The 17,730-nt window shown below is 41.3% G+C and overlaps 1 protein-coding gene across 1 annotated transcript; it reads left to right on the forward strand.

The window, feature by feature from the left end:
- Nucleotides 1-1,221: 1,221 nt before the first annotated feature.
- Nucleotides 1,222-11,014, forward strand: cabp1a (calcium binding protein 1a; the record flags this gene model as incomplete). Its single annotated transcript, XM_084315595.1, has 7 exons — nt 1,222-1,917; nt 9,413-9,443; nt 9,731-9,874; nt 10,019-10,128; nt 10,223-10,297; nt 10,571-10,643; nt 10,770-11,014. 7 exons carry the CDS (start codon nt 1,222-1,224, stop codon nt 10,793-10,795), a joined length of 1,155 nt encoding a protein of 384 aa, XP_084171721.1. The 3' UTR covers nt 10,796-11,014.
- Between the last annotated feature and the right edge of the window lie 6,716 nt (nt 11,015-17,730).

The raw sequence follows: 17,730 nt of genomic DNA on the forward strand, positions 1-17,730 counted from the left end.
ATCTCAGTCATGTACCAGCCCCCTCTCAGTCATGTACCAGCCCCCTCTCTGTCATGTACCAGCCCCCCTCTCAGTCATGTACCAGCCCCCTCTCAGTCATGTACCAGCCCCCTCTCAGTCATGTACCAGCCCCCTCTCAGTCATGTACCAGCCCCCTCTGTCATGTACCACAGCCCCCTCTCAGTCATGTACCACAGCCCCATCTCAGTCATGTACCAGCCCCCTCTCAGTCATGTACCAGCCCCCTCTCAGTCATGTACCAGCCCCCTCTGTCATGTACCACAGCCCCCTCTCAGTCATGTACCACAGCCCCATCTCAGTCATGTACCACACCCCCATCTCAGTCATGTACCAGCCCCCCTCTCAGTCATGTATACCAGCCCCCTCTCAGTCCTGTATACCAGCCCCCTCTCAGTCATGTACCAGCCCCCTCTCAGTCATGTACCACAGCTCCCTCTCAGTCATGTACCACAGCCCCCTTTCAGTCATGTATACCAGCCCCCTCTCAGTCCTGTACCACAGCCCCCTCTCAGTCATGTACCACAGCCCCCTCTCAGTCATGTACCACAGCCCCTTCTCAGTCATGTACCACAGCCCCATCTCAGTCATGTACCAGCCCCCCTCTCAGTCATGTACCTGCACGACTGGCGGGGGGTGCTTAGTAAGAGATGTGATTGGGCCAGCCCAGTGTCAGTCAGTACCAATGGGCCGCTGTCCCAGCCTAGTAGTGGGCCGGTCGTTGACCAAACTTAAAAAAAAAATATATATATATATATAGTTACAAATAGTTACAGAGGTCCAGACCTCGGTGACCTCATAGCTGGCTACGGCCATGTCCACCATAGGCTATCTGCTATCACTTAACTGACAACGGGTATAGTCTATAGACACTATGGTAGTAGGTCGTAGGCTACTGGCCAGTAGCATATCTGGCAAGAAGGCATTCTGCACACACAATATGTTCAAGGGAGGTGTCAGGGACATTGTTCACGTCAATGAAAGGGTGACGTTATGCGAGGACGTATGTGCCCCTGTTTTGCTGCTTGCGCGCGCTCTCATCGCGCTGCCGCACAGCAACCAGGCGGTGAAATGTAACTTTACACGGACAGGCTCCATAGACTGATTTGTTTGTGAAATGATGGATCGGCTGTGGAGGAGGAAAGGGACATTCTATGCCGCCGTTGGTGAATAAACCACAGAAACAAGGACATATCTACAATCATGAGCGCTTCCTTCCCAAAATCTGAATCCACGACCTCCTTGCTGAAATCATCGGTGAGGAGACCGACACACCTCCCTGACCACACGACAGAGACCCATCGAAGTCATCATCACCATCACCACCGTCCTGCGGCTCTTCCAAACAGCAACACCGCTGAGGAGTCTTTCTGCTCGGCCGAGTGCGACGTTAGTGCGCGGAGACCCCTGTGTCATCCATCTCTGGTTACCAGCCGGAATAGTGCAACGACCCGGGGAAAGAGCCGGTCTCATGTGTCTCAGAACCAAGTTGCCGCTGCCCATTCCAGAGACGAGCCGTCAGCCCAACATTGTGAAGTGGAACGAGGCGCGAAGGAGCGCTGCAAGTCATCCAAAAGCGCACACAGACACCACCGCAGGAAGCCGCGCCGAGAGGACCCACCACCTGAACACCATTCTAGTAATCATACACACACTCACACAGCTAGAATACCATCTCTGTCGGACTGCAACGACGACACGGCACCTTTCTTTGAACCAAGGGACCACAAGAGGGCCAGTTTGTCAAATAGCGGGGATCATGCCAGTATCCCTTCTCCATCATCGTATTCCTTGGTTCCCTTGTCCATCAAATCCTCTCGCCGCTCGCGGAGGTCCAGTGCGGCATCCTCTGAGTCCGATTTGAATTTGCGCACTATTCTTAATTCGCTCTTTGGGCAGGTAAGGCCCTGGCAGATTAGATTCTATTCAAATGTATTGTCATTATACAGCACAAGTACATACAGTACAACGAAAAGAAGTTGCATCCAACCAGAGTGCAAATGTAATAGTAAAGTGTAATAGTAATTTACAATGTACAGGTGATTAAACTGGATATAAAATATATAAATGACTACTAATAGTATAAAGAGTTGTAGTATTCATATGTAGGCTACACTACAGTGATACAGGTATAAAGAAGACACTATGATAGTAACTCTTACTGCAGCAGGTAACTATAGTAAGAGTACGTATAGGGGTATATACAGGTTGCCAGGTTGGTATGTAAAAAGGAATATACGTAGGTATGAGACAGATGTGTGTGTGTGTGTATATATATATATATATACACGATAATAATAAATATATATACAGCATTATTGTACATGCTATCATGCAGAGTTGTATGGGTTATATGCAGGTGTATAAGTATAGGTAAGGATTATATGCAGGTATATTCAGACAGATATGGATATATATATTTATATATATATGTGGTACATATAAATGTATATATACGGTATCCATGATAACATACAGAGTTATAGACAATAGTATGAGGTAGGTAGTTATGATTACAGTGTAGGGCAGTTGTAGACAGTAAAAGCAGTATATGTTTAAATTGAGTTGAAAACATTGACACTTTTTGTTTTGGCCGCTTTGTTTTGACAGGTTATCTGTTATTATCAGCTGGCTGGTGTGGTTTTAATTGAATCCTTCCCTATGGGAAATTAAAGTTGGTTCCAGTATAAATAGTCTACTGGAATGAACTGGCTGCTAATGGATTCAATCGGACTGTTGACATTCTACATAAATATCTCTGTGATTCTATACAGGTGTACCAGCTTGGAGTAGAAAGGATAAAAAATAATACAAATCCAATAGTGCTTCTAGGCTTATGGCACAAGGGATAAGTATAGGCTACATCATATCCTGTATGTTGGTAAATGTAATCAAACCTGGGTGAGTCAAATGACAGCCTGAGGCTGTATTAGCACAACATCAATAATTATGGTGTGCAGAACTCTCAGAATAAAATCAATTGAATTAAAAGTAGACAGACTTGTCTGTAAAGCACTGGGAATGCATTTAGTCTGGATACCTTCAATGTCTCTGTTGCATCCACGAAAGAAACCTGGATTAGGCTATACACTGCAAACTAGTGGTCACCCTTTAGTCTTATAATTTTTTTTACTACATACAACCAATATGGGCTAGTGTGTTCTGTGCAGCAGTCTCCACTCAGTCTGGACATCAAGTATCAAGGCTTTCTTTTGTCATGTAGCCTCAGACTTCCTGAACCTGAGTCTGTATTGCTCTTGTATATTCTCTAGTGTTGATTTGTAACTAGTTGAATACAAATATATGAGCATGTTTCTGCATAGATTTATCAGAAAACCGTTTGTCTTTGTCACTCCAAAGTGTCTTGTGATAATGAAAGGAGCATTTAGAGTTCATATATCCGTTATTTTAAATTTTTAAACCGAACACAGAAGTGTTTGTTCATGTTTTACCAGAGTAGCCTATAGCATATATCAACCTTGAATTCTATCAATGGCATATGATTTACATTCATTTATAGCTTAACTAATCCACATATCTGAAGGACTGTCAAATTAATTTGTTTTGGTTGTTGATGGAAAGTCCTCATGTAGATTCAAATGCTAATACACCAAATACCTACAGTATGTACTGTAATAGCATGCATGCTGTACACCAGGGAACTTCCACAATCTGCTCCACATTTGGTGACTGGCTCAGTGTGGAACAAGACAGATTAGATATTAGGGTTTTTTAAGCAAAGAACCTTTGATGTTTCAAGAAAGCATGTTGTTGAACTATCATGTGTTGTTCATGCCTTGTATTGGCTATAAACAATGCTCAAATCGAATAAGGTCTTTGATGTGTGAGGAGGTGAATGTCATGATGGAGAAATAAGAGACCCACACAGTGCATTTGAGGTTTAGTCTGAATAACACAAAGAAAATATCGTTAGGTTTTCTTGAATTGCCCCTAAGTAATTGCAGATTGGTGTACTGGAGAGGAGAAAAAAGAGGGAGGAACAGAAGGGAGGAAGATGGGGACAGATATTATCTTTGTGTCTTCCTATTTGTTTGCACGTCCAATCTGCATTAACTATAACTGAATGAGCTTGCAAAATTATAGTAGGTTAAGGACCTTCTTTTCTGCCTCTCTATTTCTCACTCCATGTTTGTCCATCTCCTCTCCCTGCTCTCATTGGCACTGTATGGCTGCGAGGTCAGTGTGACCTTGTGTCCGTCAACAGAGGGTAATGGATTATGGTGTGGGGGGTAGTGGAGGGGAGGAAGGATGGGATTGGACCTGTGGAGTGAGTCAGGAAATGATGTCACCCTCATTTGTTTCTGGAATATCAATACATGTTCCTAGAATTAAAATATAAAGTGTGTGTGTGTGTGTGCGTGCGTGCGTGAACAGATATATAGGTTTGTGAAGTGCTCTATATAGTACATCAATACATAATTAAAGGTAAATCGATGTTGTCTGTCTCAATCCTGGATGAACTATTTTGGTGCAGATTCCTTTTTAATTTTTTAATTAATTTTTTTTGTTATTATCTTTTTCCCCCTCCTTTTTTCCGATTTTTCTCCCATCCCACCCTTCCTGGTTGTTGCGCACTTTCCCCTACTGTTGGTCCGAGAGGCCGGAGACTGCATGTGCAGCCTGCCGGCAGCCAGCCTGGCCGCGCAGATTCTCACTGGGAGAGTGTAACGTGTGGGAGGCCGCACTACCTCTCTCCAGATCCTACCCTTGCTGAGCAGGCGCCCCAACCGAACTGTAGGGGTCGCTGTCCACAACGCCCAGGACCCACCCACCAGCTTTCCCACCCTCTAATACTGCCAATTGTATTAGTGTGAACGGCCAGCCAAGCTGGTGACAACGCCGGGAGCTGGATTCGAACACGCAAACCCAGCATTTTATCGCTTTATTTCTACTGGGCAGTCCAGTAGGGAGAGACAGAGGAGGAATGGGAGACAGAGTGGGGGGAAGACATTCGGCAAATAACGACGGGTTCGGGAGTCGAACCCGGGTCGGCCATGTCGCGGCTGAGCGCGCTATGTGGTTCGCCACTGGGGCGCCCCCCTGGTGCAGATTTTAAGACTGGAATAAAAACCACAGCTTTAAATACTGACCTTGAGAAAAGTCTCACTCTGAGAATATTATGGAAAAGCTTATTTTAGTATTCATATTTTCTTTTTTTATCCACTTTTTCTCCCATTTTCTATATTTTCTCCCATCCCAATTTCGTATCATCCAATTCAACCCTCCCCTGTCACGAACGCTGTTTCTTGCCTCCCACAAGCCGGCTGCAATGTGGACTAAGTCATACACAAGTCCCCTCCGGTACTTGAGGTAACAGCAGTCGCATCTTTTCACCTGCGCAGCTCGATCTCTCAGTGGCGAGGAGTAACGCATGGGAGGCTCACGCTGCCCCCGACACTTCCTGATTCTACTGCGCAGGCGCACCAACCGACCTGTAGGAGTCGCTGTCCACAACGCCCGATCCCCACCCATCAGTTTCCCACCCCCTAATACGGCCAATGTGTATTAGTATGAACGACCAGCTAAACTGAAAGCAATGTGGAGCGCTGGGCTCGAACAGGAAAGCCCAGCGTCTCCGTCATTCGTGGCGAGCGCCTTGCCCACTACGCCCCTTAGTATTCATATTTTCAAGGTGATTCATTAATGTCAGCTCTCTGATGCCATTTCTCGCTTATCCTTTCAAATCTGCCATGTCCATACAATTGCAATGCATTGATTGCTTAGTGAACAACTGTGGCATGTCTTGCTGGAAACACCTAGTGGATAAGGGATCATTAATGTTCCCTATAAAAGTACATATGCCTCTCCACCGCCGCCCCCCCCCCCCCCCCCTACTTCCCTCCCTCATCTAGCCTTTTCATCCCCTCTTTCTCTCGCTCTCCCACTTTCTCTCTGTTGTTATTACCCAGCCTGTCGCTACTGTCATTCATGCGCGTAGTAGATAGTGGTGCTATGTAGTTTATTGCTCAATCAGTCAATATTATGTACAGATAAACACTGTCCACGTGGGCCTTTTTGGAACCGGAGTTAACTTTTATCGCCTACATATCGCAGTCTTTACAAGAAGAATATACTTATGGTCTTTGTAGCACTTAGCCTACACATTGGCTGTATTTCATCCTTTGCGATGGGAAACTGTCTAGAATCTCCTCTTATAACGGTAAGCTTGTCATCAGTATGGTGTCACTTTTTCCTTCTCAGTTATTGATTACCCCTGTATTGTATTCTGTTGATCCTGTGGTGTGCAGTTCTAAATCGAAACAATTACTTGAATGCATATCCAGGGACTCAAATAGCCCCTTCCACGGTGTGTTGAAATTGCATGGCACTGGGGTTAACATCTTTGCTGGTAATGAGGCTTCTTTGCAATTCTGGCAAGCAGGTAGCGATTTCAGTCCTGAAAACGAGTCATCGTAGTGCATTCCCGATTAGTATACAGAATATAGTGTATCAAGCACACATTTGTAAAAATAAATAAATATGTCAACCTTTTATTGAAAGCTGTGGACTTATGGTGAAATATCTTTTACAAGTACTGATGCTGTTCCTGTCTTCTTGTCTTTATTCCGTTGGCGCTTGTGAGCTCTCCTCCGTCCGTGTGTTTACAGTCTCTGTGACAGTGTATAGGTCTAAAGTGCCAGTCTACACAATGTGACCAGTAAACAGTTATGATGTATGAGTGGAAAATTGGCCACATTCTACTTCATTGATATGGACAGTGGACATACGCTATGTCTTTTTTATTTTATGCCCCCCTCGTGTTTACATGTGGATTTCTGTCATAGCCATCTGAAGACAATTATAGAGAGGCATTACCAGCACCCCAGCTTTTGTCTACAATCAGTATTCAAAAGAAACACTTGTTGATATGGATATATATACAGTATATATATATATATTCCTTCACAAACTCCCTCTCAATTCCTGTCTCTATGTCCATTCTGTCCTAAAGCTGCTATGGGTCCCTCTAACTATGTCTCTGCCCCCATACCTGCACCCCTCTGGGAGGATGCTCCAGGATGATGACGGGAGGTACAGCGGGCTGCTGACCTATGAGGACAAGGGCCAGGCGGGGGGTCTTGGCCCCTATCAGGAGTCCCTTGTGTCACTGACACAAAACTGTGGTCTCATGTGCAACATACTGGGGCCAAGCTGCACCTTCCTGCGCAATAGCCTCGTCAATAGCAGGCAGACTGTACGTAAGTCTGGACATACACAAACACAGCCCTTTCTATCTATTGTATAGTCTGAATGAAAATGTATAATAAAGGTAAACTGTGTAGGATTTCTTCCATTGTCATAATGACCAAGCAATACGCTGTATAGCTCCTTCGTGCTCATGAATTCCTGTCAACATATTTCTTTTTTTTATCCACTTTTTCTCCCATTTTCTATATTTTCTCCCATCCCAATTTCGTATCATCCAATTCAACCCTCCCCTGTCACGAACGCTGTTTCTTGCCTCCCACAAGCCGGCTGCAATGTGGACTAAGTCATACATAGCACAAGTCCCCTCCGGTACTTGAGGTAACAGCAGTCGCATCTTTTCACCTGCGCAGCTCGATCTCTCAGTGGCGAGGAGTAACGCGTGGGAGGCTCACGCTGCCCCCGGCACTTCCTGATTCTACTGCGCAGGCGCACCAATACAGCCAATGTGTATTAGTATGAACGACCAGCTAAACTGAAAGCAATGTGGAGCGCTGGGCTCGCCCAGCGTTCCTGTCAACATATTTCATAATTTTTTACCTCTGTGTTACATTTGATGTGTAATACAGCAGTTTATTAGAAGGGAAGAATTTCCAGATGTCACGGGCTGTCGAGCTTGAGAGCTAATTGCTGCATGTTTGTAACTGTGTTAAATCACTGTTGTACTTTTGGAATGGAATGTGTCATCACAATCAATTTGACAATCATGAACAATCCATATATGAAACATAAACACATCATTAATTTGTTTATCCATGTTGGTCCACAATGTGCATCCAGTAGTTTTTACATATAGTGATGAGATACTGCTGATCAGGACAAATGTCCATGCCATTACTGGCTGATTACTGACTGATATTGGTATTGGACAATACACTGATCAAATTTGCATAAGATAGGATAAGATAAGATCAAATAACAATTAGCATAAGATTTGCACAAGATAATATCAGATAAGATAACACCTATGACACACAAGGAACAATTCTATGCAAAATCCCAGTGTACTGTACAAAATGTCTTGTTCTTTAGGGGTCTGGAGAGACCTATGACTAATTTATGGCAGGTAATATTATGGGTGAAATAGTCTGTCTTTACTCCTCGGGAGCCAAGTTTTAGCGAGACTTTCCAAGGTGACATCTCTCTTTGATGCAACCATAAAACAAAATCTTTATAAGCTGATATAATATACAGTGCAGTCCGTTGTTTTTATTGTCTTGGCTCTGTACTCTCAGCACATTAGATTTGAAATAGAACAATGACTATGAGGTTAAAGTGCAGACTTTCAGCTTTAATTTGGGGGTGTTAATGTGCTAGAATACAGAGACAAAATAACAACAATTCCACTGTACTGATATCAGTAGACCCAGAGTGATCATTTGGTATAGGTTTGGTTGGAAACATTTGTGGAGGGCAGAGAGCTGGTTTTGCTATTGACTGATTAGGAACGTGCTGAGTTTGCTCTACAGGCACATCGCATTGGTTTGCTATGCTTCCTTGGACCCATGCTGTCTGTGTTGCTGGTTCCAGTCTGACAGTTCTCTGGGCCTGACGTCAGTGTGAATGTTGTGTTTACACTTCCCCCTGCTCCTGCTGTTAACCCCCTGGGGGCTCTGGGATATGTCTCTCCCTCTCTGTGCCCTTTAAAGGTTGCGTTCATTGTAAGCACAAGTGGAAAAAGAAAACGGTTACATTCTTCTATGAACTCAGAGGAGATGCGTTTCCAAGCCAAGCTCATTAATGACCCCATGACGGGATTCCCGTCAGTAGCCTAATTTAGTCTAATGAGTAACCTATACTATACCGTGTGTAAGTAAGATGTCAGAGGGGTAGATTCGAATTATCTCATTTTTAACTACAACTTGCCATTTGCTTGAGATTCACAAGTAGACAGAGGTCTGTTATGGAGCAGGTCGCTGATTCAGGAGTTGCTACAGTCACAGAGTTGTCGCCGGTATGTAAGTGTTTAGGTTGCATTTACAGAAGTAGTAGTGTGGTCTATTTGCTATGTTGGTGATACAACATTTTGGGCTTATTTTTACTACTGCCATTGAATGTCACTCTGCATGTGAGCATATGCAAAATGCCTAAATGAATGTTGTCTTACCATGACAAATATAATTTATATGTATCTGTTGAACTGATATGGAATATCCTTTCCTTATAGGACAGAGAACTGCGGCCAGAGGAAATGGACGGTGAGTCATTTCTGTTTCTCTTCCTTTTCTGCAGTCACAATCACTTTGACCAAATACAATAATTGTTTATATATATATATGTATACTGTATATACACATATATATATATATCAACAGCACACTGCACATAGTGACACACATGGTACAAGAACAACAGGACCTCACATACAGTAGACTACACATAGCATTCTACTGTGCACTAACACTACTGTATATACACCAGTAATTTGTCTATGTTCAAGTGGTGGTAGTTTCTACAGCAATCTCTTTGTGTTGTTACTCATCAGAGTTGCGGGATGCTTTTAAGGAGTTTGACAAGGACAAAGACGGTTTTATTGGCTGTAAAGACCTGGGAAACTGTATGAGAACCATGGGGTTCATGCCCACTGAAATGGAGCTAATAGAACTGAGCCAGCAAATCAACATGAATTGTAAGAACGAACTAACACTGTGTATATCACACAAATGATAATGCAAAAAAAGATAAAAAATTTCTGCAAGTATTGTACACCTATGTCATGTAATTTATCTGTAGTACTTTTATTCATTCCATTTTTCGGTCTCTTTTCCTGAAGTGGGAGGACATGTTGATTTTGAGGATTTCGTAGAGCTAATGGGTCCAAAGCTCCTTGCTGAAACTGCAGACATGATTGGTATAAAGGAATTAAAAGAAGCCTTCAGAGAGGTGAGTCTGGGAGTCGACGTTGAGTTTTGTCTCCGTTTTACCTTTGTAATCTTAATTCTGACTTTTCTCCTGTTGGCCTCTTTCTGTGTCTCAGTTTGACATCAATGGGGATGGAGCAATAAGCACATCTGAGCTAAGAGAGGCTATGAGGAAGCTGTTAGGACAACAGGTGAGGCTTTTGAAGGATTATACATTCTCAGAAATGGATACCCATGTATTATACCACTAACACACAAACAACTTATTTACAGTTATTTACACACACACACATCTTAATCGTTCCTGTCTTTTATTATTATTATTATTGCTATTATCAATAATAATAATAACACAGTAGTAGTAATAACAAAACAACAATAATAATAATTTATCCAATTTTTATTGTTATTATTCATTTTAAACTGGCCTTATCAGTCATCCTCTTCTGGGTTTTTTTCTGCAGGTTTGCCACAAGGATTTGGAAGATATCCTGCGGGACGTCGACTTGAATGGGGATGGGCTTGTCGACTTTGAAGGTAAGCCAGCATTTCATGTCATACATAGTATCTAAAGGTGCCAATACTGTAATCATGTTGCTCCACATTTGGCTGTGCATTCATTCAACAGTGTCCATATTGTCACCCTCTCACTCTTTTCCACAGAGTTTGTACGAATGATGTCACGCTAGGACAGAATAATTGATCCTATAAAATCATTAGCACTGAATGTGAACCTTTGTCCGTTTGTTGTACTCCTTGACCGAGTACAGCAGAGGACACATGCTAAGCACTCTGAGCCACCTGTACCTGAGTTACACTGGAATTTAAATTCCTTCACCTCCATGGAGGAGCGGACGATGACCTCACACTTTCTTTCCAAAAGTGTTCTTCCTGAAACGGCCACCAGTTCAGCCGAGGTAGACTTTGCTGTAGCCTTGCAGACGATTGTCCAACTTAACAGTTTTTTTTGCACTTTATTCCTCACAAACTGTATAATTTTACTGTATGTGTGTAGACCGCTGTCGTCTTGTCTCAACCTCTACGTGGCATTATTACGTGTCTAGTAGAATGTTTTCCATGTTAACGTGACAAGAGAGATGAAGTATGAATGTTTAGAAATAGGATATATGTACCTGTAAAAGAGCTTGATGTCGTTACTCACCGGTTACGTGCAAACCTTTGTCGACAACACTCCCTTGATTGTGTTTGAAATTGTTGCAACCGTGGTCTTTAATGTGTGTGACAGTGGTACTCCACCATGAAACCCAAGTGCCAGTCTCACATCTGTATGACTATGTGACCGTCTGTTATCCGTCACTGTGATTATCTAATCCCATGGAGACATCCTTGTCTGATGCACAGGCTCTGAAACAAGCAGAAAAAAAATCCCCAAAATCTTAAAAAGGGAAAATCCACTCTAAAAACAATTCATGTGTTTTTTCCTAAGGTCTAGGTAAGCTCAACAGTACAGAAATCCAGAGAGTGAGAGAGAAAGGCTCATTGAGCCTCATTCATACACTACTAGCTCACACACTACATTCTGAATGGACGTATCTATCGTATTTGTATCTGCATCCACAAAACATTCTTTCATGCTATCAATAGCAGGGTTAACCAGACACACATTATATAATGTAATGCAGAGAACATACACACACACAATGCCAATACATTTAATTTAGAATGCACAGAAACAATATTGGGATTTCCCTGGTCCTGTGATATGCTCTGGAGTTTGTAACTCCATCTTGTGCTGTCACAGCAATGAACCCTAATCATTCCAAGGTACCAGCATGCGTCTGCTGGCAACAACCTCTTTGTGAGTTCTAATGGATACATCCACGTTGCATTCCATAGAGTCTTAGACCATATTCACACTGTGGCCAGTTTGCTCTTATGTCATTCTCAGGTTGGGATTCCTTTCCACCCTGTTCCCACTCAGGAACAGGGTGAGAAGGAATCTCAACCCGAGCATGGCATAAGAGCAAAATGGCCACTGTGTGAATATGGTCAATTTAGATTGGTTTAAGAGATTAGATGTTTTTTACAATGGTTTAATAGATTTCAGACTCCGAAAAGGCTTGATAGCAGCTGACTGATGCAGATGAAATCCATGATGTAAAACCCCTCAAAACGAATCTGTGATATATCAAGAGACCATTTCTGGAGCTACTCATTGTACACTGTATGGGAAGCTGACTTTTTTCAATTGTTCTTTCCCACATCATAGGAATAACATGTGTATTCTTGAATGTTCACTTAGAAACTTAGCCTTATCTTAAAAGATTGTGCACTCATCAAAAATGTTGATGATTATACTGTACTGTATGTCAATTTGACTGTTGTGGTAAAAGTCAGACAAATCTTTGTTGTCTCACCAGTTTTCATGCATGCCAAAGAGAGAACTCTATTAAACACAGTGAACACATTTGCATTTGTGTGTTATGAAGTGAACAGGAAACATGCCAAGTTAACCATAGAATAATAAAGGTGTTTACATGGGAGCCCCCTTTTCTCTGATGTTCAAAATTGTTGACAAAAAGAGGGAAACCACATGCATAATACACATTACCAATGGTTATTGTGTTTATTACTTGGACATTAAACATGCTCACTCACTAAAAAGGGAAGAAAAAAAAGGCTCTGCACGTGGAACGATAATATTCCATAATATTTTGCTCACATAGCACCTATGTGATAATCTGATATCCTTGTTATGCTACTACTACTACTATAATACAACCCTATGATATTTTAGATTTCCAATTGTGACCGCTCTCATTTACTACTGTATGTATTTCTAGTTTTCATATCTGGCAGGTTAACATAATTAGCTACTGCATAGTAATTTCAAACTCTTAAATGCATCATTCAGAAGACATAATACAGTAGGAATAGGCTATAAAGTTTGATAGAAAAGACATAGCCTATTTTCTTTGGAAAATATAACAGAAAAATCTTTAAATTGATAACTTTATATTATGTTGTTGGTGATACTTTAGTTTATGCTGCTGTAAATAAAGGTAATAAGAAGGTATATAACATCATAGTAATTAGGCTTCTGGATCATTTGTAACTAAGAGCATTTGTACATTGGCGACAGTGGCTCTGGAGGTAGAGCAGTCGTCTGTGAGTGAATGGGTAAAATGTGAATCTGTGAGTGAATGGGTAAAATGTGAGGAACAAATTGTAAAGCGCTTTGGATAAAAGCACTATATAAATGCAGCCATTTACCATTAAGAAATGTGTTGGTAATCTTAATATCTAAAGCATGCTATTTTAAGGACCAGTCCCCCCTCCTTTTTTAGAATGTATTTTTTAAATATATCAAATCTCAAAACCTACTCTAGCATTAACAGGATTTCTACAGCCTTTCACAATAGACCTTGACTTTGCCATGTTGATTCCAAGTCATTCTTAAATAATACACCGTCTGCACACTGTTCATTTTTAGATCAACGTTTCGATCATCTAATAATCACTGGTTTAAGACACATTTTCAGATACAACAGTAAATGAACCTAAGCAAAACAGAATTGCTCCACCTGCCGGCCAAATCCTCCCCCCTGACCGACCTTTCCATCACAGTCGAGAATGCAGCTGTGACCGCGTCCCCGACCGCCAAGAACCTTGGTGTTGTCCTCGACGACCAGTTGAACTTCTCTGCTCACATCGTAGCGACAACCAGAACCTGCCGATCCCTCCTGACAAAAGAAGCCACCCAACTCCTTGTCCAATCAACAGTCATCTCCCGCCTCGACTACTGCAACGCACTGTTCGCTGGCCTCCTGGCCACTGCCACTAAGCCTCTTCAACTCATTCAGAACGCAGCGGCCCGCCTGATCTCAAACCTACCGAAGTCGGCCAATGTCACCCCACTTCTTAGGGACCTGCACTGGCTCCCCATTGCTGCACGAATCCGCTTCATGAATTGTCAAAAGTGAGCACTGCTCCTTTAATTTGAGCACTTCGAGCCAGGGGTGAAGTGTAACCAAAAATAATCCAACTTCAAACAAGGGCAGCAACAAAGATATTTACAAAAATACTTCCAAAGGCAGCAAAAATACAAAACAATGAATAGCACAGCAGAAGACTGGCAGAGGGCAAGATACAAAAACAAATAATAATCTCATAAAGAGAGCAAGTCCAAAAAACACAAAACAAAGTTACTGCAGGGAAACTTACTCTGAAACAAAGGTGAACAAGGATGTGGACATCAAACATGGGACCGAACAACAAACAAGGATCTGAAAAAACCATGAACTCCAAAAATGAACAGACACTGAAGGGTAGGGAACACACACCAGATATAGGGAGACTAATTAAGACAAGGGACGCTAATTAACAACGAGGCACACATGGGGAGAACACAAGACCAAACACTCTGGGGAACATAACAGGGAAAACAAACAAACTAACCACACAAGAAAAGACTGAACACTGAACAGAGTAAACACCATACAAGGGACAAATAAAACAATTACAAAGGGAACGAGACTAAAGATAAAACAAGGTTAAAAGTAAAACACATGGGAGACAATACAAACGCCAAGAGTAAAAGAATGTCCAAAGGTGGGGGCTGGTGAGGAGTAGAGGAGAAAAGTCCTTGCAAGGGTGGGGGCTGTTGAGGAGAGGAGACAGGGAAAAAAGGTCCAGGGACAGGCGAACCCTCACACTAATTTGCATATAATTCCAGGACAGAAATCTGAACATTGGATAAAGCCATTTTCAAAATTATAGTTTCATTTTGTTGACATATTAGAGCCAAAGGTTATTACAGAGGGGATTTTGGATATCTCTTTTTATCACTCCATAAATCAGAAAATACACCATTCAGTCCATTTGTATGGTAAAATTCCATATTTCGCCATGTTTTTAGGAATAAAATGTGATATAAATCAGGGCATGAATGCGATATCAACAAACCCTTCTGTAAATACCTTCAGAACATAGATATGAATAGAACTGGACGGTTTGGTGTATGCGAGTGCTACTGAAGTGGAGATTTCTGGCTCAGAGTATGAGGAAAAACTCTTAAAACTCATTTTTGGGAAAACGCCTTCAAAGTTCTGTATTGTAAAATGCCACTTCTTTTTTTTAAACAGATATTTACAAACACAATACCTAATCAAACCATTAGTAATAGACAACCTAAACACATGCCTGATAACTGAATAATAATAATAATAATAATAATAATAATAATAATAATAATAATAATAATAATAATAATAATAATAATAATGATGTTATTGAACTGAACAGAACTACACACAGGCTACAAACAGTGTAGTACAGTGTAGTACCCCCTAATAGGCAAAACATATTTGAATAGATATCACTATGAAACTTTCCCAGTTTGTTATGTACATATAAACTAAGAAAAAATATATTGCAAGTTTTCTGAAATGTATGTTTATATATGCAAATGAGGCACTTCCCCATTAAATATGTGCACATGTATGGATGCAATAAGGCTAAATGAAGTAAAATAAACAACTAAATGTGTGTTATTTACGTTTTATTGTCACTAGTTTCATAGAAGACATGTTTAGGAAGCAAAATATAACAAAATCAACAAAAAAAGTATATTTGCTTATTCACCTGGGGTGTCTCGCCTTAACCACAACATTTGAAATGATGCCAAAACTAAAACTTAAGCTACTGCTGACAAGATGGTTGATTTATAGGCTTTCACTATCTTAGACCACACAATTATTTCAGAAATGACAGCATCTTTCACTGTGCAATGTGATGCTTGGACCACTATCTTGTTTGAATTAATAATCAAACATATCGCTGCTGTCGGGACAAAACCTCATAACTCCATTTTTTGAATTTTTTATATAAATCAACTCCGTAGATCATCCTCCATATGTGTGTGTGGGTTTTACAAAGTTTAAACAATGGGAAAGCATTAAACCGATCATCTGTCTAAACCTCCTAACTCTATTTGCCCTCAAATCTGTGTTAGTTTTTTTCATCTGCTGAAAAGTTGGGTTTTTGGAGTTATGAGGTTTTGTCCCGACAGCAGCGATATAATACAAGCCCATGCTTTATCACTTTATCTGTCACACAATATATTGTGTATAACTGTACTATCTGGTTACCTGCATCAGGTCATGCAGGCACGATAGGCTTACAAAATCAAAATAATAAAAGAATGTCTCACATTGCCACCTCAAGCCTATGGTCATTATACACTTCTGAAAAACTCAGATACAGAAGTTTTTTGCACAAACAAGATAAGCTACCCACAGGTGTTATCTACATTCTATGTGCAAGTATGAAATGTCAGGCTGTATATTTTCAAGAATTTCCAGGCTGCATGCCATACAAATGTCATCTTGCCATACAAATGTTTACATGCAAAGTTTTTGGCAAACTGAAACTTCTTAAGTTTTCTGTGCTACTGCATGGCAGTGGCAAACACTGACAAATGTAAAATATTTAGTTTGAAAGAAATATGCTACAAATGATCAATATTCATTGATGGAAACGTTTCACTATTTCATAAAAACCAAGTCAAATTCCTTCACAGTTCAGCTCTGAGCCATTAGCTGTTACCACGGCAACAATCTTCAGGCAACAATCTTCATTGATTAATTTCGTCAACCCAGAGTGCACCGCGTGCGCGGTGCGTTGGACTCTCGTGATTGGACAAGATTCCGGACGTACGAAACAATCTGTGTGGTAGGGGCGGATATGTGTCAAAGACCACATGTATTTCTAATTTGAATAAATGTGAATTTGTCTTTTTAAATGGAACGTCAGGGTTATGCTGGTGATGGGTTCAATATCTTAATTTTCCGGTGGACACAGCTGGTGATTAACAAATGCCTGCTGAGGTTATTAGTTATAATTCAAAAGTCATCTTTTTTGTATTTCTTTCGAAACGTCTCAGACGTTGAGTGATTATATTGTGTAGTACAGGCTAACATTGTAGCCTCGCACCTCAGGATAGCAGAATGTAATAATACAAAAGTGTAACCTTCCATCTTTACTTCTGCACTTTGCCAGCTGGATGAACGCTGTTCTACCTCTCAACCAAACCAGCACCGCTGACCAAATATTGTGATAGGCTATTTACATAACCAGCTCCGCCTTTATCTTATGTATGATATCGGAGCTGAATTTATTGCAAATTTATTAATCAGAGGTTATATGTCGCTTTAGCCATACTTTGCTAATTAGATGCACAGTGTCATACAACATGTTCACCCCGATCTTCTTAAATTGTGTGGGGTAATTGCAGCAGGAGCTATTTGGGTCAGAGTCTAATTGACTGAATAGTTTCCCGCAGTCCTGCATAATTTGAGACGGTAAAAGGCTCATGATTTTATCATATAATACTCGTAACCTCAGCCTCAGGGTAAATGTAACGTTATTATGTGCCCTGTGTAAAACCAGGGTAATGTTGAAATACTGTAGGTAGGAGACTTGAACATTTAAGTGTCTTTCCTAACCCTAATGAATGGTAAACACACACATGTACTGACCTTGCAAATGTTGAGGAGCCTATCAAGGGAAAATGAAGAATCTGATTGGTTACACGTCCTGTCACTAACGTTGGCTAGCTAACTATCAAGTTAGGTGTCGCCGCCTCCCCTCAGCTCCTGCACAC

The sequence above is a fragment of the Notolepis coatsorum genome (assembly GCF_963971535.1).
Source record: "Notolepis coatsorum genome assembly, chromosome: 1".
Taxonomy (NCBI): Eukaryota; Metazoa; Chordata; class Actinopteri; order Aulopiformes; family Paralepididae; genus Notolepis; species Notolepis coatsorum.